Source organism: Aethalodelphis obliquidens, unplaced genomic scaffold, assembly GCF_003676395.1.
Source record: "Aethalodelphis obliquidens isolate GAN/ISIS:26980383/991018 unplaced genomic scaffold, ASM367639v1 scaffold75, whole genome shotgun sequence".
Lineage (NCBI taxonomy): Eukaryota > Metazoa > Chordata > Mammalia > Artiodactyla > Delphinidae > Aethalodelphis > Aethalodelphis obliquidens.
The window spans coordinates 6,586,386-6,611,779 of record NW_020838019.1 but is presented as its reverse complement, the minus strand read 5'-3'; the positions used below and the strand labels follow the sequence as shown (position 1 = coordinate 6,611,779).

The following is a 25,394-nucleotide window of genomic DNA, read 5'->3' as shown; positions in this document are numbered from 1 at the left end:
ACTTCAGGGCTTCCCTGGCGGCACAGTGGTTAAGAATCCGCCTGCCAAAGCAGGGGACACGGGTTCAAGCCCTGGTCCAGGAAGATCCCACATGCCACAGAGCAACCAAGCCCGTGCACCACAACTACTGAGCCTGCGCTCTAGAGCCTGTGAGCCATAACTACTGAGCCCACACACCACAACTACTGAAGCCCACGCGCCTAGAGCCCGTGCTCCGCAACAAGAGAAGCCACCACAATGAGAAGGCCACACACTGCAACGAAGAGTAGCCCCAGCTTGCCGCAACTAGAGAAGGCCCATGCGCAGCAACAAAGACCCAATGCAGCCAAAAAGAAATTAATTAATAAAAAAAAAATACTAACTGTACTACCATGCTATTAATGTAGCAAGGGCTTACTGAGTAGTTTTCATTAATTTACACCAAGCTTTCTAGGACCTGAGCCCTGCATTAAGTGGTATAAACCAACAATTAAGGATAGTGTTTCCATAGCATGGTTTCTGTTGACATGCCACATTTTTCTCGAACTCAAGTCAACAAACGCCTGCCTTCTCCATCCTGTGCTAATCCCTCTAGAGAAAAGTGTTATGCACAATGTGCCTCAGAGCCACGGGATAAAGGACAAACAGCTCTGTGACTAAATTTAGAATTTGGTTTATTGTCCAACAAATCTTTTGCCAATAAAATATTTTCATAGTTTCTACAACAGTAATTTATTAATCCTTAGTCCTAGGCCTAAAAAATAAGAGAAGCTTTTAATTTCATTTTGTAAGTTCATAAAGATCCCACTTACTTCTGTCTTTGTTTAGTTCTGTTGGAGAATTCTGATGACTTCTGCTGTCACTGCTGCCAGAATTTCTTCTTTTCCTTTTCCCTTTTATCAGAACACTTCTATACACCTTTAGACAGGTCATGAGGAGGGAACAGAAACGAGTTATTTATTGAGCACATCCTAGACTATGTGACTTTGACATGTTATTTAATTCTCACAACTCCATATAGTAGTAGTTTTCCTACTCAGGGGAGGTTAATAAATGCAGCCAAGGTTACATATCTATTAAATAACAGATACAGGATATATACATCAGGGCCTGTCAGGCTTCAACTTCCAAGTACTGCCTACAATACTACAGAGCAGTAATAATATGCAATTGTAAAATCAAGTCATTCTAAGTCAAATATCAATACAAAGATCTCACATACCTACCTACCTCTTGAAACAAATGAATAGCATTAAAGGTAAAATGAGTTTTAAATTTTCACTTAATGCCGTTCTGGTTAAATGTACAGCATTATGTTTCCTAAACCAGACTGAATTCAAGGTGACACAGAATCCAAACACCTTCCTAATTTACATCTATCTTGTGATTACCTGAATTAAAAAGGAATCAGTTATTTCACATCATTACCTTTTGGTGAAAAGAGAACTTAAACTAATCAAGATGTGTAGCTGTCTGTTAATCAAGATGCGTTGCTATCTGTCAATAATTAAATAAGATTAAAATAAAGACTTCCCTTAAAGTAGAACGTTAGTTTTTTATCCTGGAGAAAAGGCCACAGAATCAACTGTAGTTAACTTTTTTGTATGCCTCAAAGACTGATCTTTATTTTCAGCCATGAGAGAAAATGTAGTAAGTTACCTGGCTCCGGGCCTGTGGCTGAGTCCTATAGCAACGCATAATATTCTGGAAGGACTTGTCTTCTTTTGTGACCTGGCAAAGAATAAGAGTTCTCTGAGAGAGAATTTGACTTCCAGCATAATACTATGAGATGGTCCGTGAACCTGCTCCCCAGTGAAACTGGTGAAAATTATATTTAAAAACATCATTTAAAGCCTCTGGAAATGGCCCTAAAAGGCATATAACAAATGAAGAAATATATATTCAAGAAAATCTACTGAAATTCAGTAACAACAGAGGGAATAAATGGTATTTGAGCCAAGACCTAGAATAAAAAATTATAGTAACAAAAAATTCATCAGAGGAATGAAACACTAGATTTGAACTGGCAAAAAACATTTAGCAAACCTGAAGATGGAGTTGTGCAATCCAAAGAACAGAGAAAAAAAAAGAATGAGGAAAAATTAACAGAGCTTCAGAGAAATGTGGCACACCAAGAGAGTGTGGGAGTACCAGGAGGAGGGGAGGGAGAGGAGTTGAAAGAAATGTTCAAAGAAATAAAGGCTGAAACATTCCCAAATTTATTTTAAAAACAATCTATATATCCACGAATTTTAACAAATTCCAAGTAGGACAAATGCAAAGAGCTCCATACCAAGACATAGAGTAAAAAAGCTGAATGCCAAAGAAAGGGAGAATATCTTGAAAGCATCAAGAGAAAAGCAACTTTTTGCTTACTAGGAAACTCCGATAAAGTAACAGAAAACTTCTCATTAGAAACCATGGAAGCTATGAGACGATGGACAAAGTAAAAACTAAGGATCCAGTATCCAACAAGGTTATCTTTCATAAATGAAAGTGAAATAAATACAATCTCACATAAACATAAAGAAAGAAAATATGCTGCTAGCAGAACCATCTTACATGAAAATACTAAGGAAAGTTCTTCATAATAAAAGTAAGTGACCCCAGGACTTCCCTGGTGGCACACTGGTTAAGAATCCACCTGCCAATGCAGGGGACACGCGTTCAAGCCCCAGTCCAAGAAGATTCCACATGCTGCGGAGCAACTAAACCCGTGCACCACAACTACTGAGCCCACGCGCCTAGAGCCTGTGCTCCACAACAAGAGAAGCCACCGCAATGAGAAGCCCGTGCACTGCAATGAAGAGCAGCCCCCACTTGTCGCAACTAGAGAAAGCCTGTGCACAGCAACGAAGACCCAACACAGCCAAATAAATAGATTAAATAAATAAAATAAAATAAATAAAAGTTAAGTGACCCCACACAAATTCAAATACAAGTGAAAAAACAAAGAGCAATGGTAAAGATTGTTATGTAACTGGAAAGGCAGTACAAAATGCACATTTCTTAACTGATTTTTTAAAAATTGTATAAAACAACATACATACATGAAGAAACATGATATATATATTTGCCAAAAACAGCACAAAGGAGGAGATTAGGAGGAAAGCTATTCTAGGCTGAGGAAATGACTCCAGATGACAACTCAAATCCCCAGGAACCAACAGAGAGAAAAAAGGTAAATAAGTAAATAGTGAATAAGGTTAATATGATAAAAGCTATAAATAAATACTTGCACTCCTTTCTTGTCTCAGCTCCTTTAAAAGTCATAAAAATATTAAAATAACAATGTTTTTGAATTTATAACATCATAGATATAATATGTATAACAATACTACCACTGTAAACAGTTACATAGAAGTAACACTTCTATATCTCACTGGCATTCAGTTACTATAAATTTGAAGCTGGTTTTCATAAGTAAAGATGTATATGTGGGGGTTGGAGGAAGTGGGGAGATGCTGATCGAAGGGTACAGATTTCCAGTTATAAGATGAATAAATTTTGGGGAACTAATTTGCAGCATGATGACTATAGTTAACAAACTGAATTGTATACTTGAGAGTTGCTAAGAGAGTTGATCTTAAATATTCTTACTACCAAGAAAAAGTAGCTGGGTGGTAATCATAATGCAATATATACATGTATCAAATCATCACACTGTACATTCTATACTTATACAATGTGATATGTCAATTATATATCAATAAAGATGGGGCAAAAAAATGGGGGGGGATAGAGCAAAAAGAAAAAGAAAAGTATATGGTAAGCCTCAAAGAAACCACTAAGAAAAATAAAGTTTAAAAGTCATCACTGAGGGCTTCCCTGGTGGCGCAGTGGTTGGAAGTCCGCCTGCCGGTGTGGGGGATGTGGGTTCGTGCCCCGGTCCGGGAGGATCCCATGTGCCACAAAGCGGCTGAGCCCGTGAGCCATGGCTGCTGGGCCTGCACGTCCGGAGCCTGTGCTCCGTGGCGGGAGAGGCCACGGCAGTGAGAGGCCTGCATACCGCAAAAAAAAAAAAAAGTCATCACTGAAATTAAAATGCCATGAATGCACATGAAAATGAAAGCAGTAAAGGAGGAAGAGAGTATCTGAAAGACATGAGACATATATAAAAAACAAAAAGTAAAATGATAGATGTAAATCCAGTTATAACAATTATGTTAAAATATGAATGGATTAAACAACAAAATCAAAGGCAGATATTGTCCGACTAGATAAAAAAAGAGATCCAACTCCCTATGTAAGAGACACACTTTACATTAAAACAAACAAACAGATATGAAAGAAAATGATGGAAAGAAGGTATATCATGCAAACAGCAACCCTAAGAAAGCTGGGTGGCTATACAAATATCACACTATAAAACTGACTTTAAAACAAAAAATAAAAGTTACTAGAGATAAAAAGGGACACTTCATAATGATGAAGGGTCAATCCATCAGAAAGGTACAACAATTAAAAACACACATGCAAAAAAACAAAAAACACACGCACCTAATAACAGAGTACCAAAATATATGAAGTAAAAACTGACAGAAATGAAGGGAGAAATAGGCAATTCAATAATAATATTTAGAGAGCTCAATACCCCACTTTCAATAACGGATGGGTACTAGATAGAAGATCAACAAAGAAACAGAAGACTTTAACACTATAAAAAACACTAAAAAACCTCACAGACATCTATAGAACACTCCACCCAACAATAAAATACACATTCTTCTCAAGTGCATATTGAACATTCTCCAGGATAGACCATATGCTAGGCTACGAAACTTCAATAAATTTAAAAGGATTGAAGTAATTAATACAAAGTGTGTTTTTTGACCACAATGGATTGAAACTAGAAATCATTAACAGAAATTTGGGAAACTCATAAATATGTTGAAATTAACACACACCTAGATAACCAGTAAGTCAAATCAAAAGAGAAATCAGAAAACACTTTGAGATGAATGAAAATGAAGACACAACATACCATAACTTATGAGATGCAGCTAAAGCAGTGCTTAGAGGGAAATTTATAGCTCTTAATGCCTATAGTAAAAAAGAAGAAAGATTAATTACCTAACCATTCATCTTAAGACACTGAAAAAAGAAGAGCAAAAACTAAGCCTAGGGAATTCCCTGACGGTCCAGGGGTTAGGACTTGGCGCTTTCACTGCTGACGGCCTGGGTTCGATCCCTGATCAGGGAACTAAGATCCCACCAGCCGTGCAGCACAGCCAGGAAAAACAAAACAAAACTAAGCCTAAAGCAAGCAAAAAGAAGGGAATAATAAAGATTAGAGCATATAATAATAAATGAAACCAAAATCTCGTTCTTTGACAAAATCAACAAAATTGATAAACCTTCAGCTACACTAAGATAAAAAGAGAGATTGTTAAATTACTACTGACAAAGAATAAAAAGGACTAAAAGGAATATTATGAACAACTGTGTGCCAACAAATTAGAAAGCCCAGAGGAAACAGACAAATTCCTAGGAAGACATACACTACCAAAATTGATTCTAGAAGAAAGAGACAATCTGAATAGACTCATAACAAGAAAAAGAACCATCCATCAATAAACTACCCATAAAGAAAAGCATAGGTCCCGAACGTTCATTGATCAGAAAGTGAAATATGGTTAAGATAGCAATATTCCCCACACTGATCTACAGACTCAACATAATCTCTATCTGAACCTCACCTGACTTCTTTGTGACAAGAAGTCAGAACTGACAAATTCATAAAGAATTTCAAGGGATTTAGACTAGCCAAACAAACCTTGAAAAAGAAGAAAAAAGTTACCAATGTTAAAACTTGAAACATTTGTTTTAAAATGGGTAATGTTATGTGAGTTTCGCCTCAATAAATTATTTTAAAAAACAAAGTCAGATAATAAAAAGTGTTGATGAGAATGTGGAGAAATAAGGACCTTCATATACTATCAGTGGAAATGTAAAATGGTGCAATGACTTTGGAAGACAGTCTGGCAGTTCCTCAAATAAACATAGAGTTTACCCTATGACCCAGCAATCCACCGTAAGGTATATACAGAAGCGAAATGAAAAGATGTCCACACAGAAACTTGTATACAAATGTTCATAGCAGCGTTATTTATAATAGCCCCAAAGTAGAAATAATCTAAATGTCCATTACTGATGAATGGTAAACAAAATATTATATATGCATACAATGGAATACCATGTTCCAACATTGACTGTGGTGATTGTCACACATACCTATGAATGTACTAAAATCCACTGAGCTGTGCGTTTTAAATGAGTGAATTATACGGTATGTGAATTTTATCTCAATAAAGCTGTTAAAAGTGTTCTGAGAGTAAGGAAGTAGCATCTTTACTTTTTCCTTTAAATTCCTAATGGTACTCACCTTTGCCATCACATAAATGGCACACATTAACAACTGGTCCAGATGTCTGTCCATCATAAGTTCAGGACACTGAATTATGGAGAATTCAAAGCAGGTCCAGATTTTTTTCCTCAGTTCATCTGAAATATCCAATTTAGCACAAAGGTCCCGAAGACGGACACCTGCTAAGTGATAAACCTAGTAGATAAACAAAAATATCTCAAACTTTGTTTATCTAACCCTTGTATTTCCCAAGCTCTAGAACTGGTAAGGGTACATTTTTCTTTAGAAAAATTACCTTTCTAAAGAAAAGCGATAAAGAGCTGGTCTTCCTGGGTCTAATATTGCTGCTGGTTAAAGGTAGGCCTTGTTTCTGCTGTTGTCCACCTGGGGAAATCTGTTGAATGGCCACCTGACCAGGGACTTGCAAGGTCGTTCCTGTCACCTGTTGAGAGCTTAAACTTCCAGCCAGGGCCTGAGCACTGAGGGGCTGGATGGAGCCAGTCACAGCTTGTGCCTGCCCCCCAACATTGACTTGGACTGGGAAGAATGTTATTCCTCCATTTTCATTGGCAATGCCTAAAATTGGTTTCAGAGAAAAAAAGCATGAAGAAAATGTTGATACTATAAGATTCTCCAGGCGGAGGTTTTCAATTATTTCCCCTCCCAACCCCTTTCCCCCACTCTTCTCTCATATCATCATTCCAGCCAAATTTCGAGTAACTTTCTAATAAGTGCCACAGAGAAGGAACGCAATATTCAACTCTGCCTTCCTTACCTTGTACAGGAATAGTCACTGTTTGTCCATTGTTGGCTGTGACAGTGGCTGTTGCCATGGTGACCAAAGTCTGTCCAGGAACTGGTGTGACAGAAACAGCTTCCCCAGATACATTCTGCACAGGGACAGCATTGACTAGAGGCTGTGGGGGGATGCGGCCAGGTGTCCCTCCATCAGTGGGGCTATCATTCTCAACAAATAGCCGCCTTCTGGTAGAGCTGGCTGTTGGGGAGCTGTACCTATCGTATAATGTGGTTGGAGACGTTATGCCTAGGGTTAAGAAAAAAAAAATCATTTAACTCAAGGAGACAGATCTGACTTCCATCCTAGAAGTGATGTTCACAACTAATTAGTGTTTGAAATACTATATAATCAAAAAACAAAAATTACAGGAGTCACATCATAGCTACATTCAATGAATGAAAATTCAACTGAATACTATTAAGAGCAAAATTTAAAGGAAGGATTTTTCTCTATGTGTCTCACAGTGTTCCCTTCTTCACTCCACCTTTTGCTAAATCAAACTAGACTTTGCCCTCCACTACCACAGGGTCCTGAGGACTGAGGGGCAATTTAAATAATTTTCTATTTTTCTACCATATTCAATTTCTACAGAACACTCATGTAAGATGTGATTTCACTGTAAAGATACTACTTGATAAGACTTGATGGATTTGATATTACTCTGTATCATCTGGGAGCATTTACCCCCTGTTTTATGCATTTTCATCTTTGTCATTTTTCACATGTAGAAAGTTACTAAAATTCAATTCGGTTCTTTAGCAAGAATGGACATACATGTTTTGGATTCAATTAAGCTTAGTTTATTTTTTTTTTAAACAACTTTACTGAGATATGATTCACACATATTTCACCCACTTAAATTGTACAATTCAGTGGTTCTGGGTATATTACTAGCTTTCTAAAATTGTGGTAAAATACGTATAGCATAGGACTTGGCATTTCAGCCGCTGTTAAGTGTACAGCTCAGCGGCACTGCAGTCACAGTGCTGTGCAAACACCAACACCATCTTTTCCAAAGCTTTTTCAACATCCCACACAGAAACCCTGTTAACCATTACAGTTAAGTATTCACACCACTGTCTGAATTTTTGAGAGGCATCCCTTTCCCTCTTCCATGTCCAGCTGTAAAAACTGCACATCAATGGGTTTTCAATATTAAAATCTATGTAGGGAGTTCATAAGAGGACTGACAGGAGCAGTTCTGACAGACTGCGGCTTAACATTATAATTTCCTGGTGATACAAAAGCAAATAAATGTACTAGATTTATATTTGGAACAAAGCTGCAGAGTTAGAAAGAATACACTAATTATGATCATTATCTCTGGATAAACAACAAGGTCCTATTGTATAGCGCAGGGAACTATATTCAATATCCTTTGATAATCCATTATGAAAAAGAATATGTATAACTGAGTCACTTTGCTATATAGCAGAAATTAACACAACATTGTAAATCAACTATACTTCAATAAATTTTTTTTTAAAGTGTTTCAAGGACTTCCCTAGCGGTCCAGTGGTTAAGACTCCATGCTTCCAACGCAGGGGACACAGGTTTGATCCCTGGGTGGGGAACTAGGATCCCACATACCGCGGGGCATGGCCAAAAAAAAAAAGTGTTTCAAATTATGATCATTATCTCGTAAAATATTAAAAGACCTCATGAAAATGGAGAAGTGATAAGTACAAAAAAATGAAGTTTAAAGTCAAGTCCTAATCCATTGATTAGGGAAGGAAAAACTCTACAGAAATAGGACTGAGGAAGACCAGCTATCAGATCTATGGGTCTGAGTGGATAATAAGCAGAAAAATAAACCATTAAGTCTTTATGCCTCCTCTTTCAAAAATGAGTAAGTTTTCATATAGATCATCCATATTCATTGAGTATGCACTGACACAGAGTGATTCCTCATTTTAAAACTGATCTTTCTTCTATAGCCAGTGCTTATCAATTACATTAAAAAGTTGATCTAAAAAAAAATTAAAAAAAATAAAAAAAAATAAATAAAAAAAAAAAAAAAAAAAAAAAAGTTGATCTAGAAACAAGAATGTCCTTCTAATGGAATCCAAGGATTTAGAACTCTCTGGATTTACAGAATTGCTTTTTTTAAAAAGTAGTTTTATCTGATGTAAACTTAAACGTTGCACCTGGCAGATGTTATAAAGAACTGACTAAAATGTAACCAGATGAAAAGCAAAATTTCCCTTTTCTGTACCTCAGGGCCAGCAATGCTGTTGTATTAACCAGGTAGCACTGCTCAACTGACAAGAATCAAAGCTGAACATGCTTGGGAATTCCCTGGCAGTCCAGTGGTTAGGACTTGCTTTCACTTCCACGGCCCGGGTTCAATCCCTGGTCAGGGAACTATGATCCCATAAGCTGCAAGGCGCAGCCAAAAAAAAAAAAAAAATGCTGAACATGCTCAGGCCATTCAGTCCTCTTAACTCAGTGGCTCATCTGTACCTAATTAGATCATACACTCTACCTTTAAGAAGATTTTTCTGTTTCTTCCGATTTTAAAAGTAATACATATTCATCTTAAAAAATTTACAGAAATCACCTAGAATTCTATTACCCAACAATAATCATTAATAGTTTGGTTTTTCCATTTCAGCCCTTTTGCATGCTTATAGAAAAAAGATACACTTAATAAATAGGAATCACATTACTATACAGCATTCTATCTATTTTAAAAGACACTTGACTTTTCACGCATTTTCCTGTGTTCTTTAATATTTTTCAATAGCATTAAAGTGATCCATGTGGTACTATAATATACAGAATATTTTCTTCTATATACACCCTACTAACTTCACTTGTAGTTTTAGATGGAATTTAAATCTCCAGATGCTAGGCCCCAAAATACTTCCCTTAATATTTTAAACTTACTTCTTCCAAGTCCTCCAGCATCAGCACGAACTTCACTCACCCTTCTGGGAGTCAAAGGGGAGCCAGCAATACAAATTTCATCTGCTCTTTCCAGGTTCTGAGGTGGCATGACCTATTAGGGAATGTTTACACAGAATGCCATTATTCAAAAGAGTATTTTAATTAGAAATATAATAATAATCTAAGGCAAAAGAAAACTATCTTGGCTCATCAGTTATTCCACCTAAATAAAATCCCATCTTTTCCACTTTCATACTGAAGTTAAAAAAAATTCTGGCAGGCTTAAAAAATTCAAATCTAATAATTGGATACTAAATATAAATTAACCTTCATTACTGATTTAGAGAATTAGACAACCATTTTAAGGTATTGAAACTTGATTAGAAAATCAAGAAAGAACACTGAACTCTTACTCTGTCACTGAAACCTTGGGGCAGTCACAAGTTATTTCTGACTCTTGGTTCCTCTTAGATATAGGGGTGATTGTACCAAATTAAACCCAGCTATTACCCTCCCATACTTATGAGGAAGATGCTAAGTTTAACTGTGGTCGGTGAAAGAGAATTATGAATAGACTATATATTGATATACTTTTATCATAGAAAGATGTTAACATCTTTTCACAAACCTCTTCACATGTAGGAACTCTGTTTTCATTGTCTCTAATTCTGTCCCAGAGTGGAGACTCTGGTTTCCATGCCAAATGATCCAAGATCTGTTCTTCAATCTGATTAAGGTGTTTTACCACCTCTCTACAAAGGCCATCTTCTGCTCTAATGAATACTTCTATCACCTGAAATTTTTAAAAATGTCTTGGTTTGTTTAGTAACAATAATTTTTTAACAAAAAAAATTGTTCAAGTGCAAAAGCAAAATTGGTAAACTTATTTAAGTTTTTTTACATATTTATAGAAACAAAAAAGCCAATTTATCAAAAATTACAAGTTTAAAGAATAGTACTATTTTGAAACAGGTGCTCTTCCTTTCACTATCTTTATAAATAATTATTTAAACTGCATGTATGAATTATATAAAATCTTTTGTATAGTGATACATTTCAAAAATCTTTAAAAATTTCAAAAATCTTTAAAAAACATGCCTTGTCTATTGAGATTAAAAAACATTACTCAAAATTTCATATTTATTTTTTTAATATATTTATTTATTTATTATTTTATTTTTGGCTGCATTGGGTCTTTGTTGCTGCTCATGGGCTTTCTCTAGTTGTGGTGAGGAGGGGTTACTCTTCACTGTGATGCACGGGCTTCTCATCGTGGTGGCGTCTCTTGTTGCGGAGCACGGGCTCTAGGCGCACGGGCTTCAGTAGTTGTGGCATGCGGGCTCAGTAGTTGTGTCTTGCTGGCTTAGCTGCTCTGCGGCAGGTGGGATCTTCCCGGACCAGGGCTCGAACCCGTGTCCCCTGCATTCACAGGCAGATTCTTAACCACTGCACCACCAGGGAAGTCCCAAAATTTCACATTTAAAAACTCTGGGGCTTCCCTGGTGGCACAGTGGTTGAGTACCTGCCTGCCAATGCAGGGGACAGGGGTTCAAGCCCTGGTCTGGGAAGATCCCACATGCCGCGGAGCAACTGGGCCCGTGCGCCACAACTACTGAGCCTGCGCGTCTGGAGCCTGTGCTCCGCAACATGAGAGGCCACGACAGTGAAAGGCCTGCGCACCGCGATGAAGAGTGGCCCCCGCTCGCCGCAACTAGAGAAAGCCCTCGCACAGAAACGAAGACCCAACACAGCCAAAAATAAATAAATAAATAAATTAAAAAAAAACTCTGAACATTCAGTTTATGCCACTATAAAAATTAGTTTTGACTACTGTAGGAGAATTAAATCCATACACTAAATCAATATTAAGAGGGAAACCAAATCAATGCTATAACTCTGTGCCTCTATATAATATGTGAAAAGGAGTTGTTTTCTTTTTTGAAAGACACTTTCATTTAATTTTCATAAAATAAAAAAGAAGGTTGTGGGGATTTCCCTGGTGGTCCAGTGGTTAAGAATCTGCCTTCCAATGCAGGGGACGCAGGTTCCATCCCTGGTCGGGGAATTAAGATCCCACGTGCCGCAGGGCAACTAAGCCTGTGCACCACAACTACTGAGCCTGCGCGCCTCAATGAAAGATCTCTCATGCCACAACGAAGATCCCACGTGTCGCAACTAAGCCCTGACACAGCCAAATAAATAAGTCAAAATTTTTTTTAAAAAAAGAAGGTTGCTATCACGACTAGCTAGTGATATGTTTGCTACTTTTCTAAAACCTTCTTAGCTCATAAAATGAAAGTATTCTAAAAGACTTTATCAGACAAAAGGAGGAATTATATGAAACTTTTACACAAAATAGGTCTATACAATACATTGAAAGAATATATATAGTTCTTAAGACTCCTATTTCTTCTCTGCTCCCCATTTAGAGTGGAAATTATTAAATATGTAATTAAAAATAGAAGAAATGTACTCATATATTAAAATGAATTAGATGGCTAACCACAGGAAGTGGATCTCATCCACAATTTCCTCATCAGTTTCAGATTTTTAAAAATACCTTGTAAAAATGATAAAGTGGTACATCAAATATTTCAGTAATACATGGAAAATTCCCAGGAGGCTTATAAGAAAAAGTGACGACCTCAAGGCAGCAGGCCAAGAGCGATCTGTGGAATGCATCTTGTTCCAGAATGCCCTATTAAAAAAAACAAAGCTTGAACATTTAGAAACCTTTATATACCCTTCTGTATGTTTTCAAAATAAAAAAAACTGTCCTAAAACAGCCTTTTAAATTCCTACAACCATATACAGCCATATAATATTTTTATTGAAGTACAGCTGATTTACAATATTATATTAGTTTCAGGTATACAGCCTAGTGATTCAGTATTTCTGCAGATTATACTCTAAATAAAGTTATTACAAGATAATGGCTATAATTGACTGTGTTATACAATATATCCTTGTTGCTTACCTATTTTTATACACAGTAGTTAGTATATGTTAATCCCATACGCCTAATTTGCCCCTTCCCCCTCCCCTTTGATAACCCAAGTTTGTTTTCAATATATGTGAGTCTGTTTCTGTTTTGCATAGTTTTTAGATTCCATATGTAAGTGATATCATACTGTATTTTTCTTTCTCTGTCTGATTTATTTCACTAAGCATAATAATCTCTAGGTCCATCCATGTTGCTGCAAATGGCAGAATTTCACTCTATTTTATGGCTCAGTAACATTCCATTGTATACACAGCCATATTTTTATATAGAATAAGAGAAGTGTAAATAGTTACAAGGAGTTAGAACAATTATTTGTCAATTTTACAATTTTCTCTAAAATTTATTTAAAAATTAATTTTAAAAAAATTTTTATTGATGTCATTAAAAGTAATATCACTTGTACAATCTAGAAAAATTATCTTAGCCAAAGATCAATGGTTGAATGTTTATGTTAAATTCCTATATAGTCAATACTCAATTTATTCTATACATGGCTTGAATTAAAACTCTATGTTATTTAAAAACCTCAATTAAGGTTAAGTCTGAATGTTTTAATCCTTGACTACAGAGTCTTACTACCCACAGAAACTGCTGCAATGAGAAACACTAAGTGGGGGACTGGAGGTAAGAGGACTCAGAACACAAGTTTTCTTAGATGCCAATCTTATTCCCTCAAAGCCATATATTATTTTTTCAATAATGGCTTTTTTTTTGGTGGGTGGGGCTGAAAGGAAACTACATTTTATTGTGGTGCTCAGTACATTAGCTATTTACTCACAGATAAATCCATGTCTCCCAGTCTTTTTTGTTCCTGCTCAATAACAGATTCTAACACTTTATAGTAAAGCATCTCTGCAAAACGAAAATGTTTGCTGGCAATTTCTGCATAAATAATAAAAAACACAAAAATCACATGCAAAGAACATAAATATTGGGGAAAATGAGGATCCATCCCATTCCCTACAGCAGAATAAAATTTAAAAACCAACCCAACACTTCATATACATGCACTTCCTACAGTTGCTATTTCAATCATCCCTAAGATTCCTTAATTTCATCTTCATGGTAACACTGAAATTTTTCTAAAATTGTGAAATGAAGTTTGCACATAAAAACTGCAATAGCATTCCATCAAGATTCACACTTTTTTTTTTTTTTTGTATTTTGAATAGAGCAGCTCTATGCTAAGACATATGTAATTGGTTTATTATTCCACTCCTACTTGGTATTCATACTTCATGACATCAAACAACTCCAATGGGTCTGGGCATGTAACAACTATTATATTCCGTCCTTGTTCTTATCATTTTGAAGAATCACTATAGTTCTATACTGAAAATCCAGCCTACAAATGAAAACCAAAGATTTTTTTAAAGTGCCAGAAGTCCAACATAATAAAGATTATCAGTCTAAAATTTCTCTCTTATTGAGAATGGCCCAGAAATCAGTTGGTTGACAGAAAAATTGGACATCCATATTCTGGCCCTCAGTCTAAAGTCAAATTTTTTCTTCATATTTCTGACTCGGTTTCCAAGAAAGGAATGCATGTAGTTAAAGTTCAAAGATGAGAGCAATATAGATAATATTAAGCCTTACCTTTAGCACAATTACTGATATCCTCATCTGGCTGGGAATGCTGAGAATATATTTCATACATTTCTTTCAATCTGTTGGCTATAGCCTGGGTTGGATCTCTGGAACATGTCCTAAAAAAATAAGAAGAAATTATCTGAGTTAAAGGTTTTGTCAAGTCACAAAGTGATAAACTATTTACAACTCTGTAATTTCAGAGTAATTTTAACCTGTAAATATAAAATACTTCAAATAGAAACTATACACTTCCCTATTAATCCAGGAGATCCCATAATTCCTTATCAAAGGTGTTAGTATTACCATTTGAATGAAAAAATATTTCTTTCATGGAGCTGTACCTTTTACTGCAGTTAAGTTTAGGAACTTTGACCGGTGCCTATTTGATGTGCATGACCCACCTAGCCTACACATCTGCAATCACTGATGACAAACAAAACTGCCCTCAACTGTTTCCCTAGAGGGCAGTACAACTCTTATTAAGAACTCCTAGAAAAAAACAGAATGAAGGGGTATATGATCTATACTACAACAAACTTATATAAATCATTATTGGCATTCTACATTTTTTCCTCTAAAATGAAGTTTATTTCATTGATTTTTTTTTTTTACTAGAAAGGCAATATATGTTCAATGCAGAAGCATAATACAGATGATCACCATGTGGGCTTCTGTAACAACTATGTCTTTATCTCGATCATAAACATAAATATTCTCTATAAAAATGCAGCAAGTTTAGAAAATTATAAAGGAAATATAATCAATTATAATCCTGGTAGAGATGGCTACTGAATATCATATGCAAGCAGAATTTTATTTATGAACATACACAGAGGTTACAAAAACAGGACCCTTTGGTTTTACCTAGTAGCTACTGGCAATATTTAACTCCACTAATGGTTATTTAAGATTAAAGAAGCTGCTACTCCTAGTTAGAGACTGTAAAGAGATCTGGAAGACATAACAGTTAAGACAGGCTTCTAAAATGTATTTATAAAATGCTTCTGAATTCTAGGTAAACAAGGTCCATCTGAGAAATATGACTTAGGAAGAGGCCATACAGACAAACCCTGTTGGGTGTCAATCACAATCAAGTTTATGAATAAAGTAGACTTCATGAAAATGTACAGGAAAATTAGTCAGCCTTGGTATTTGATGAGTCTAGCTATGAGTGGGAAATTATTTTATGTTTATACAGAGCTTTCTTACACCACATCACCAGAAATCAAATTGGCTCCTATAGAGTCTACATCATTAAATCATAAATTTTTAGGAACAGGAGCAGTCTTGGAGGTAATTTTGTCAAATAAATTTGCCAAAAATTATGCACAGGTAATGAAATTCAGTCTATTGTGTTTTTCACTAATGCTCCCTGATATTCCTACTAGTATCAGACAGATCAAAGGAACTAAAGGTAGTTGACTTCCTTCTCAGGCTAAGGGTGTTTTATAAAACTTAGAAAGTTACAGTGGTTTTACATTGGTTATGAATCTAACTGGCTATCTTTTCAAATCTGACCAACCCTTCAGAAATTTGCTCAGGTCCAATCCTCTTCCTGAAGCCCTTTGACAAACACCCATCTTTACAGATCCCCTGCTTCCCTGAAATCTTAAGAGAGAACTGGTAATAGATAGTTTGGTGCTTTATTCTACACTGTCTAGTGTTATTAGTTACTATCTCCTGAACTATGTTAAAAAATAATCGAGAGCTATGGACTGAATGTTTGTGTTGCCCCCCTCCTTACCCCCTGCCCCAAATTTATATGTTGAAATCTAATCCCCAATGTGATGGTGTATGGAGGTGGGGCATTTGGGAGGGATTAGGTCATGAGGGTGGAGTCCTCATGAATGGAATTAGAGCCCTTATAAAGGAGACCCTAGAGAGCTCCTTTGCCTCCTTCTGCTACATGAGGACACAGCAAAAGACAGCTATCTATGAACCAGGAAGCGGTCCTCACCAGACACTGAATCCGTTAGCACCCTGATCTTGGACTTCCAGCCTCTAGAACTGTGAGAAATTTATTTCTGTTGTTTATAAGCAGTCTACCATATTCTGTTATAGCAGCCCAAGAAGACTAAGATACTGAGAAAAAAAGGGTCATTTTCTATTCATACGTTTTATATTGCTATGTCCTCTAAGGACTAACAACAGAACTGAGTATGCAATTGATATAAAATTATCAATGGGTGAATTAAGGCACAAAGGGTGAAAAATTAAAATAGAAAATTGGAAAATAGTCAACAACCAAATCTTAGAAGACAAGAATGGCTCAAACTAACCTTAGAATCTGTTCCAGTTTCTCACTTGGTGCATTCCTGAGGCCTGTGAGCATGGTGTGGAGACGACTCAAGCTATGTGTAGCTGTAGAAACTGGAGTCACACAAGGGCTGTTACCCTTAATGTACCTCACACCAGTAAGTGGGGTAGAGATCCTAAGTGCTTTAGACTAAAGAGGAGGAAAAAGAACATTATTTTAGGTCAAAAAGACCTAAACTTTCAATTACTTCATGAATGGGAATTTCAAGCTAATCAGAACTTTATATTATCAATAAATATTAGTGATTTCTGTCATTATTCTTGGAATTTAAACATTACACCACTAAGAGCCATGACTATCCATGTGAAATTGTGTGAAAGGACAATCTGCACTTTAGACCACTAAGAAGTTTGTCCCTTAAAAGTTAAATGTTTATGGGAATTCCCTGGCAGTCCAGTGGTTAGGACTCCACACTTTCACTGCTGAGGGCCCAGGTTCAATCCCTGGTCAGGGAACTAAGATCCCACCAACCACTCCATGTGGCACAGCCAAAAAAAAAAAGTAAAAATTAAAAAAAAGGTTAAATGTTTAAGATAAGGCATAGTTCCCTATTATTCCTCCTTCAAAACTTAAGCTTGGGGCTTCCCTGGTGGCACAGTGGTTGAGAGTCCGCGGGCCGATGCAGGGGACACAGGTTCGTGCCCCAGTCTGGGAGGATCCCACATGCCACGGAGTGGCTGGGCCCGTGAGCCATGGCCGCTGAGCCTGTGCGTCTGGAGGCTGTGCTCCGCAACAGGAGAGGCCACAACAGTGAGAAGCCCGCGTACCGCAAAAAAAAAAAGGACAACCTGGAGAAATGGACAAATTCTTAGAAATGCACAACCTTCTGAGACTGAACCAGGAAGAAATAGAAAATATGAAACAGACCAATCACAAGCACTGAAATTTAAACTGTGATTAAACATCTTCCAACAAACAAAAGCCCAAGACCAGATGACTTTACAGGCAAATTCTATCATTTAGAGAAGAGCTAACACCCATCCTTCTCAAAATCTTCCAAAATATAGCAGAGGGAGGAACACTCCCAAACTCATTCTACGAGGCCACCATCACCCTAATACCAAAACCAGACAAAGATGTCACAAAGAAAGAAAACTACAGGCCAATAACACTGATGAACATAGATGTAAAAATCCTCAACAAAATACTAGCAAACAGAATCCAACAGCACATTAAAAGGATCATACACCGTGATCAAGTGGGGTTTATCCCAGGAATACAAGGAGTCTTCAATATATGCAAATCAATCAACGTGATACACCATATTAACAAACTGAAGGAGAAAAACTATATGAACATCTCAATAAATGCAGAGAAAGCTTTCAACAAAATTCAACACCCATTTATGGTAAAAACCCTCCAGAAAGCAGGCACAGAGGGAACTTTCCTCAACATAATAAAGGCCATATATGACAAATCCACAGCCAACATCATCCTCAATGGTGAAAAACTGAAAGCATTTCCACTAAGATCAGGAACAAGACAAGGCTGCACACTCTCACCACTCTTATTCAACATAGTTGTGGATGTTTTAGCCACAGCAATCAGAGAAGAAAAAGAAACAAAAGGAATCCAAATTGGAAAAGAAGAAGTAAAGCGGTCACTGTTTGCAGATGACATGATACTATACATAGAGAATCCTAAAGATGCCACCAGAAAACTACTAGAGCTAATCAATGAATTTGGTAAAGTAGCAGGATACAAAAACTAATGCACAGAAATCTCTGGCATTCCTATACACTAATGATGAAAAATCTGAAAGTGAAATTAAGAAAACACTCCCATTTACCATCGCAACAAAAAGAATAAAATATCTAGGAATAAACCTACCTAAGGAGACAAGAGGCCTGCATGCAGAAAATTATAAGACACTGATGAAAGAAATTAAAGATGATACAAATAGATGGAGAGATGTACCATGTTCTTGGATTGGAAGAATCACCATTGTGAAAATGACCATACTACCCAAAGCAATCTACAGATTCAATGCAATCCCTATCAAACTACCAATGGCATTTTCACAGAACTAGAACAAAAAATTTCACAATTTGTATGGAAACACAGAAGACTCCGAAGAGCCAAAGCAACCTTGGGAACGAAAAATGGAGCTGGAGGAATCAGGCTCCCTGACTTCAGACTATACTACAAAGCTACAGTAATCAAGACAGTATGGTACTGGCACCAAAACAGAAAGATAGATCAATGGAACAGGAGAGAAAGCCCAGAGATAAACCCATGCACATATGGTCACCTTATCTTTGATAAAGGAGGCAGGAATGTACAGTGGAGAAAGGACAGCCTCTTCAATAAGTGGTGCTGGGAAAACTGGACAGGTACATGTAAAGGTATGAGATTAGTATATTCCCTAACATCATACACAAAAATAAGCTCAAAATGGATTAAAGACCTAAATGTAAGGCCAGAAACTATCAAACTCTTAGAGGAAAACATAGGCAGAACACTCTATGACATAAATCACAGCAAGATCCTTTCTGACCCACCTCCTAGAGAAATGGAAAACAAAAATAAACAAATGGGACCTAATGAAACTTAAAAGCTTTTGCATAGCAAAGGAAACCATAAACAAGATGAAAAGAAAACCCTCAGAATGGGAGAAAATATTTGCAAATGAAGCAACTGACAAAGGACTAATCTCCAAAATGTACAAGCAGCTCATGCAGCTCAATATCAGAAAAACAAATAACCCAATCCAAAATTAGGCAGAAGACCATATAGACATTTCTCCAAAGAAGATATACAGATTGCCAACAAACACATAAAAGAATGCTCAACATCATTAATCATTAGAGAAATGCAAGTCAAAACTACAATGAGATATCATCTTACACTGGACAGAATGGCCACCATCAAAAAACCTACAAACAATAAATGCTGGAGAGGGTGTGGAGAAAAGGGAACCCTCCTGCACTGTTGGTGGGAATATAAATTGATACAGCCACTATGAAGAACAGTATGGAGGTTCCTTAAAAAACTAAAAATAGAACTACCGTATGACCCAGCAATCCCACTACTGGGCATATACCCTGAGAAAACCAAAATTCAAAAAGAGTCATGTACCAAAATGTTCATTGCAGCTCTATTTACAATAGCCAGGACATGGAAGCAACCTAAGTGTCCACTGACAGATGAATGGATAAAGAAGATGTGGCACATATATAGAATGGAATATTACTCAGCCATAAAAAGAAACAAAATTGAGTTATTTGTAGTGTGGTGGATGGACCTGGAGTCTGTCATACAGAGTGGCAGTCAGAAAGAGAAAAACAAATACCATACGCTAACACATATATATGGAATACGAAAAAAAAAAAAGAAAATGGTCATGAAGAACCTAGGGGCAAGACAGAAATAAAGACACAGACCTACTAGAGAATGGACTTGAGGATATGGGGAGGGGGAAGGGTAAGCTGTGACAAAGTGAGAGAGTGGCATGGACATATATTTACTACCAAACGTAAAATAGATAGCTAGTGGGAAGCAGCCGCATTGCACACGGAGATCTGCTCGGTGCTTTGTGACCACCTAGAGGGGTGGGATAGGGAGGGTCGGAGGGAGGGAGATGCAAGAGGGAAGAGATATGGGGACATATGTATACGTATAATTGATTCACTTTGTTATACAGCAGAAAGTAACACACCATTGTAAAGCAATTATACTCCAATAAAGATGTTAAAAAAAATACATAGGCTAATAAAATATCTTTTCTAATTTTTCCAACAAACTCTGAAAGGTTAAGATAGCTAAAGAGTTTTTTACTATTCAAGATAGACTATATTTCCCTATGTATTAAATGTGCTTATTCTAGAGATAGTTGTAAAAACACCCAGTAAAATTTTTACCTGGCAACAGAACTATTCAAGTTTCATGAGATACAGAAAAACACAGTAATTCGCCACACAGAAATAAATCTATATGTGTTTTCTCTGTGAATTAAACAAGAGTAGAGCCAAGACTTTCACTTTGTTTCAAAGAAATTAATTCTGTAATTTTTTTTAGGTCAATAAGATGATCTACATAGATTAACTACATTCAGAAGATTTCTCCCTATATTTAACACCTTTTCTTACAGCCACCTTCTTCCCTGTTTATGAACCAGTGCATTGCTGGGAGAAGCAACAGCAGCCAGCAGCATCTCACCACGGGGCCCACAGGTAGCAGCACTTCCACAAAGGAAATGACATACGACGACCACAAACAACTTCCTGCCTGTAGTCCTCAAGGTCAGCATGGGGCTTCTTGGTAGCCCTGTTTAAGTTCTTGGTTTAAAGCTTCCTGTGCATTCTGATCAAGAAGAGTCTCTCTTTAACTTCTTAGACCTCTTTTATTGTCTATCAACTCATACTACTAGGTAACCTCTCTTAATTCCATGGCTTTAAAAGCCATCCGTTTCCTAATGACACTATATATATCCTAAGGGTGTGTATATATATATATATATATACACATACACATATGTATATACAGCCCTTACTTTTGCTGTGAGCTCTAGTCTTGTATCTCTAAACGGCCTATTTAACTCCTCTACTAGAATATTTAAAAGACATCTCACCCTTAATGTGCTCATAACTCTAATTCTTGACTTTTTCCCCGCTAGACTTGTTCTTTCCCCTCAATAAATGTCAATAGTAAATATTTATGGAATGCCTACAAGCACTGAATACAACACTGGTCATAGACCTCATAAAGTTTATATTCTAATGCAGGGAGACAGATAATAAACAATCCATCTATCCTTCCTTCCTTTCTTCCTCTCTCCCTCTCTTCCTCCCTCTCTTTCTCTCCTTCTCTCTCTCTTTCTATGTATTTATTACCTTGAGACAAACAATTCTTTATTTCTACCTACCTACCTACCAACCATCAGACACTGATAAATACTAACAGGAATACTAATGGCAAAGTAAGGGGGAAAGCAAGTCCTGAGGTAGGGGAGGATGCTAGTGGTTATTATTTTATATAGTAGTCAGGTTATCAGAGATCTGAAGGAAGCGAGGAAGTAAACCACATGAGCATCTTGAAGAAACATGCTCTAGGCTGAGAAAACAGCAAGAGCAAAGGCTTTGAGTTGGGAGTATGCTTGGCATATCTGAAGAATGAAAAAGGAGGTTAATGTGGCATGAGTGGAAAGGGTGAGGAGGAAAGTGGTGGGAGATGAATTCAGAGAGGTAGCACGGCTAGATCACTGAAGACTTTTTAGGCATTTGTAAGGACTTTAGCTTTTATACCATTCACCCAACTGGAGTCATCACTGTTTTCTTTTTTTTCACACCCTAGATCCAAGCCATCAGTAAATTCCAGGATATTCATAGCTGTTTTGTTCACTGACATAGCCCCAGTGTCCAGGACACAATCTGACATACAGCATACCTTGAGAATATTCGTTGAATGAGAAAGCAAACCAGTCTTAAGTCTGGTCTTACAGGTGAGTAACCCCTTGGAATTAGCTACACTGCCTCTGGAAGCACCTGTCAAAAGATGCTTATTTTCTGTTGTATGAACACCACACAACAGAAGGGAAACTCCTAGTCGCCATCATCCTAAGTGTCTGCATGAAATATACACATGATCCTGAAACTCAGTTTAACAGAACTTTCTTGAAGACTACAGATTCTCAGTTTCTCTAGTCTCTTAGATGAAGGTACCAATTTGGGTCAATCAACATTTTCTAAACACTTACTATGTTCAATATGGGCTGTATATTACTGGCCCATCTTCTCAAAACCAACAATCATCAGCATGATACATTCATTTACATTTATATTAAATTCTTTTCCCCAGATCTAACCAAAAATTTTGAAAGTCAAGGTTGACAAAATTTAAAACAGTAAACATACAGATAACTTTTTTTTTTGGTCCTCAAAAGTGTTTTGTTTTGTTTTGTTTTGTTTTTTGCAGTACACAGACCTCTCACTGTTGTGGCCTCTCCCGTTGTGGAGCACAGGCTCTGGACGCGCAGGCTTGGCGGCCATGGCTCACGGGCCCAGCCGCTCCGCGGCACGTGGGATCTTCCCGGACCGGGGCATGAGCCCATGTCCCCTGCATCGGCAGGCAGGCTCTCAACCACTGCGCCACCAGGGAAGCCCCAAAAGTGTTGTTTGTTTGTTTGTTTTGTTTTACATCTTTATTGGAGTATAATTGCTTTACAATGGTGTGTTAGTTTCTGCTTTATAACAAAGTGAATCAGTTATACATATACATATGCTCCCATATCTCTTCCCTCTTGCGTCTCCCTCCCTCCCACCCTCCCTATCCCACCCCTCTACGTGGTCAAAAAGCACCGAGCTGATCTCCCTGTGCCATGCGGCTGCTTCCCACTAGCTATCTATTTTATGTTTGGTAGTGTATATATGTCCATGCCACTCTCTCACTTTGTCACAGCTCACCCTTCCCCCTCCCCATATCCTCAAGTCCATTCTCTAGTAGGTCTGTGTCTTTATTCCTGTCCTACCCCTAGGCTCTTCATGACATTTTTTTTCTTAAATTCCATACATATGTGTTAGCATACGGTATTTGTCTTTCTCTTTCTGACTTACTTCACTCTGTATGACAGACTCTAGGTCCATCCACCTCATTACAAATAGCTCAATTTCGTTTCTTTTTATGGCTGAGTAATATTCCACTGTATATATGTGCCACATCTTCTTTATCCATTCATCCGATGATGGACACTTAGGTTGTTTCCATCTCCTGGGAGATAACTTTTTCAATTAAGATAAGTAGGATGTGAATTTTCTTTTTCACACTGGAAGCAAGTAAAACGCATCTACACACACAATTACCAAAATAAAATAGAACCTCTGGCATGTCTGCTCCTGTATTTCCACTCTTCTGGCATGGCTCAACTCACCTTGTCAAAGTGCTGCTGCAAGATGCTTTTCATCTGCACCCTTTCAGCAGTCTCTGTTCCTGAACCAGTATTCAAACACCTTGAGAGGGTCCCAATTTCCTCTTCAGCATCCTCTCCAAGAAAAATCCGCTCATCTAAATTCCCAACAGATAAAACATACTCCTCATAGGCCTTATTGATGGCTTTACTATAGGGGAAAAAAAATAGGCAAAATGTATACTCACGGAACTGCCATTTCAGTTGTTTTAGGCTACTTGTTTCATTTTTTTCATTTACTAAAAATTCTAATAATTTTGTAAAAGTTAAGTTTTAGTGGGATCACTGTTAATTATAAAAACTGAGGAGTATAAAATGCACGCTTGCTCCATTATGCTCATGCATTGTACAGTAAGTATATTTTGGTGACAGTATTTCAGGATGGGTATCCTGTACCAAGCTGCCTGGTAGGTACAGCTTCTGGTGAGAAGCCTAATTATCTTTCTTAGCTGCTCCAGGCAAGTTTGAAGACCTAAGTACTTCCACATCATCATTCTTCCCCTGTGTAGTTCCAAAAGAATTTCTTTATTTCAAAAATCACGATCCAAAAGCTTAACTATTAAAGCTTTAAAGAACGGCCATACAGTTTTCAATAAATCTAAAACATGTGCTTCGAGTAATAGTTGACAGAATTTTTTACTGCATCCCTATATTCTGCCACAAGACATATTCTAAATTTCCAGGACACAAACAATAAAAACATGAAACTCGGGCTTCCTTGGTGGCACAGTTGTTAAGAATCCGCCTGCCAATGCAGGGGACACGGGTTCGAGCCCTGGTCCGGGAGGATCCCACATGCCGCGGAGCAAGTAGGCCCGTGAGCCGCAGCTGCTGAGCCTGAGCTCTGGAGCCCGTGAGCCACGGCTGCTGAGGCCTGCGCGCCTAGAGCCCATGCTCCGCAACAAGAGAAGCCACCACAATGGGAAGCCTGCACACCACAATGAAGACCATCCCCTGCTCGGCACAACCGCGCGCAGCAATGAAGACCCAGCGCAGCCAAAATAAATAAATTAAATAAATTAAAAAAAAACAAAAAAACATGAAACTCTGAGGTTTCCTCGGTACATAATTTAAAACATTAAAGTACGTTTATAACAGAAGTACTCACAAACTCTCTCCAAAATTCCCAGGTTCTAGAAAACCAGTAAGATTTTCTTCTTTTCCCTTAAGGAGCTATGATGAAAGAAAAGATCCTTAAGTCATCGTATTAAATCAAGTCTTTGCCCAGAAGATATTTTCAAATTACTTCTTTACTACTTACAAACCTTTTTTTCATAAAGTTTCCTAATATAGGGTTTCCAGAAATGTTCCTTTATTCCCTTTGCTTCCAAAACTAGGCCGTCATGTAAGGAACAGAGTTTCTCAATGACACAAGGTGGGTCGGAAGAAGGTTTAGAATCCTTAGCGTGAAAATCTTCAGATAGACCTGTGATGGGTAAAATCATAGAGATAGCAGGTAGCACTCCATAAACCAAACTGTAATAAACTAAACTATAAATAATAGAGAGTCTAATCAGCACTTGAGTTAGCATATGAGTGTACAGGAAA

The 25,394-nt window shown here is 37.3% G+C and overlaps 1 protein-coding gene across 2 annotated transcripts in view; it reads right to left on the bottom strand.

The window, feature by feature from the left end:
• The window catches only part of RBL2 (RB transcriptional corepressor like 2), a 43,914-nt gene that overhangs the window by 4,963 nt on the left and 13,557 nt on the right, over positions 1–25,394 (bottom strand). For both annotated transcript variants that reach the window (XM_027092238.1, XM_027092239.1), the window contains exons 6-19: positions 25,112–25,272; positions 24,955–25,019; positions 23,811–23,997; positions 16,908–17,074; positions 14,635–14,744; positions 13,817–13,920; positions 12,595–12,732; positions 10,663–10,827; positions 10,035–10,146; positions 7,122–7,391; positions 6,642–6,922; positions 6,365–6,541; positions 1,639–1,710; positions 792–897 (exon numbers count right to left, since the gene is read on the bottom strand). In XM_027092238.1, the coding sequence (XP_026948039.1) occupies positions 792–897; positions 1,639–1,710; positions 6,365–6,541; positions 6,642–6,922; positions 7,122–7,391; positions 10,035–10,146; positions 10,663–10,827; positions 12,595–12,732; positions 13,817–13,920; positions 14,635–14,744; positions 16,908–17,074; positions 23,811–23,997; positions 24,955–25,019; positions 25,112–25,272 (2,115 nt within the window). The remainder of the gene's footprint in view (positions 1–791; positions 898–1,638; positions 1,711–6,364; positions 6,542–6,641; positions 6,923–7,121; positions 7,392–10,034; positions 10,147–10,662; positions 10,828–12,594; positions 12,733–13,816; positions 13,921–14,634; positions 14,745–16,907; positions 17,075–23,810; positions 23,998–24,954; positions 25,020–25,111; positions 25,273–25,394) is intronic.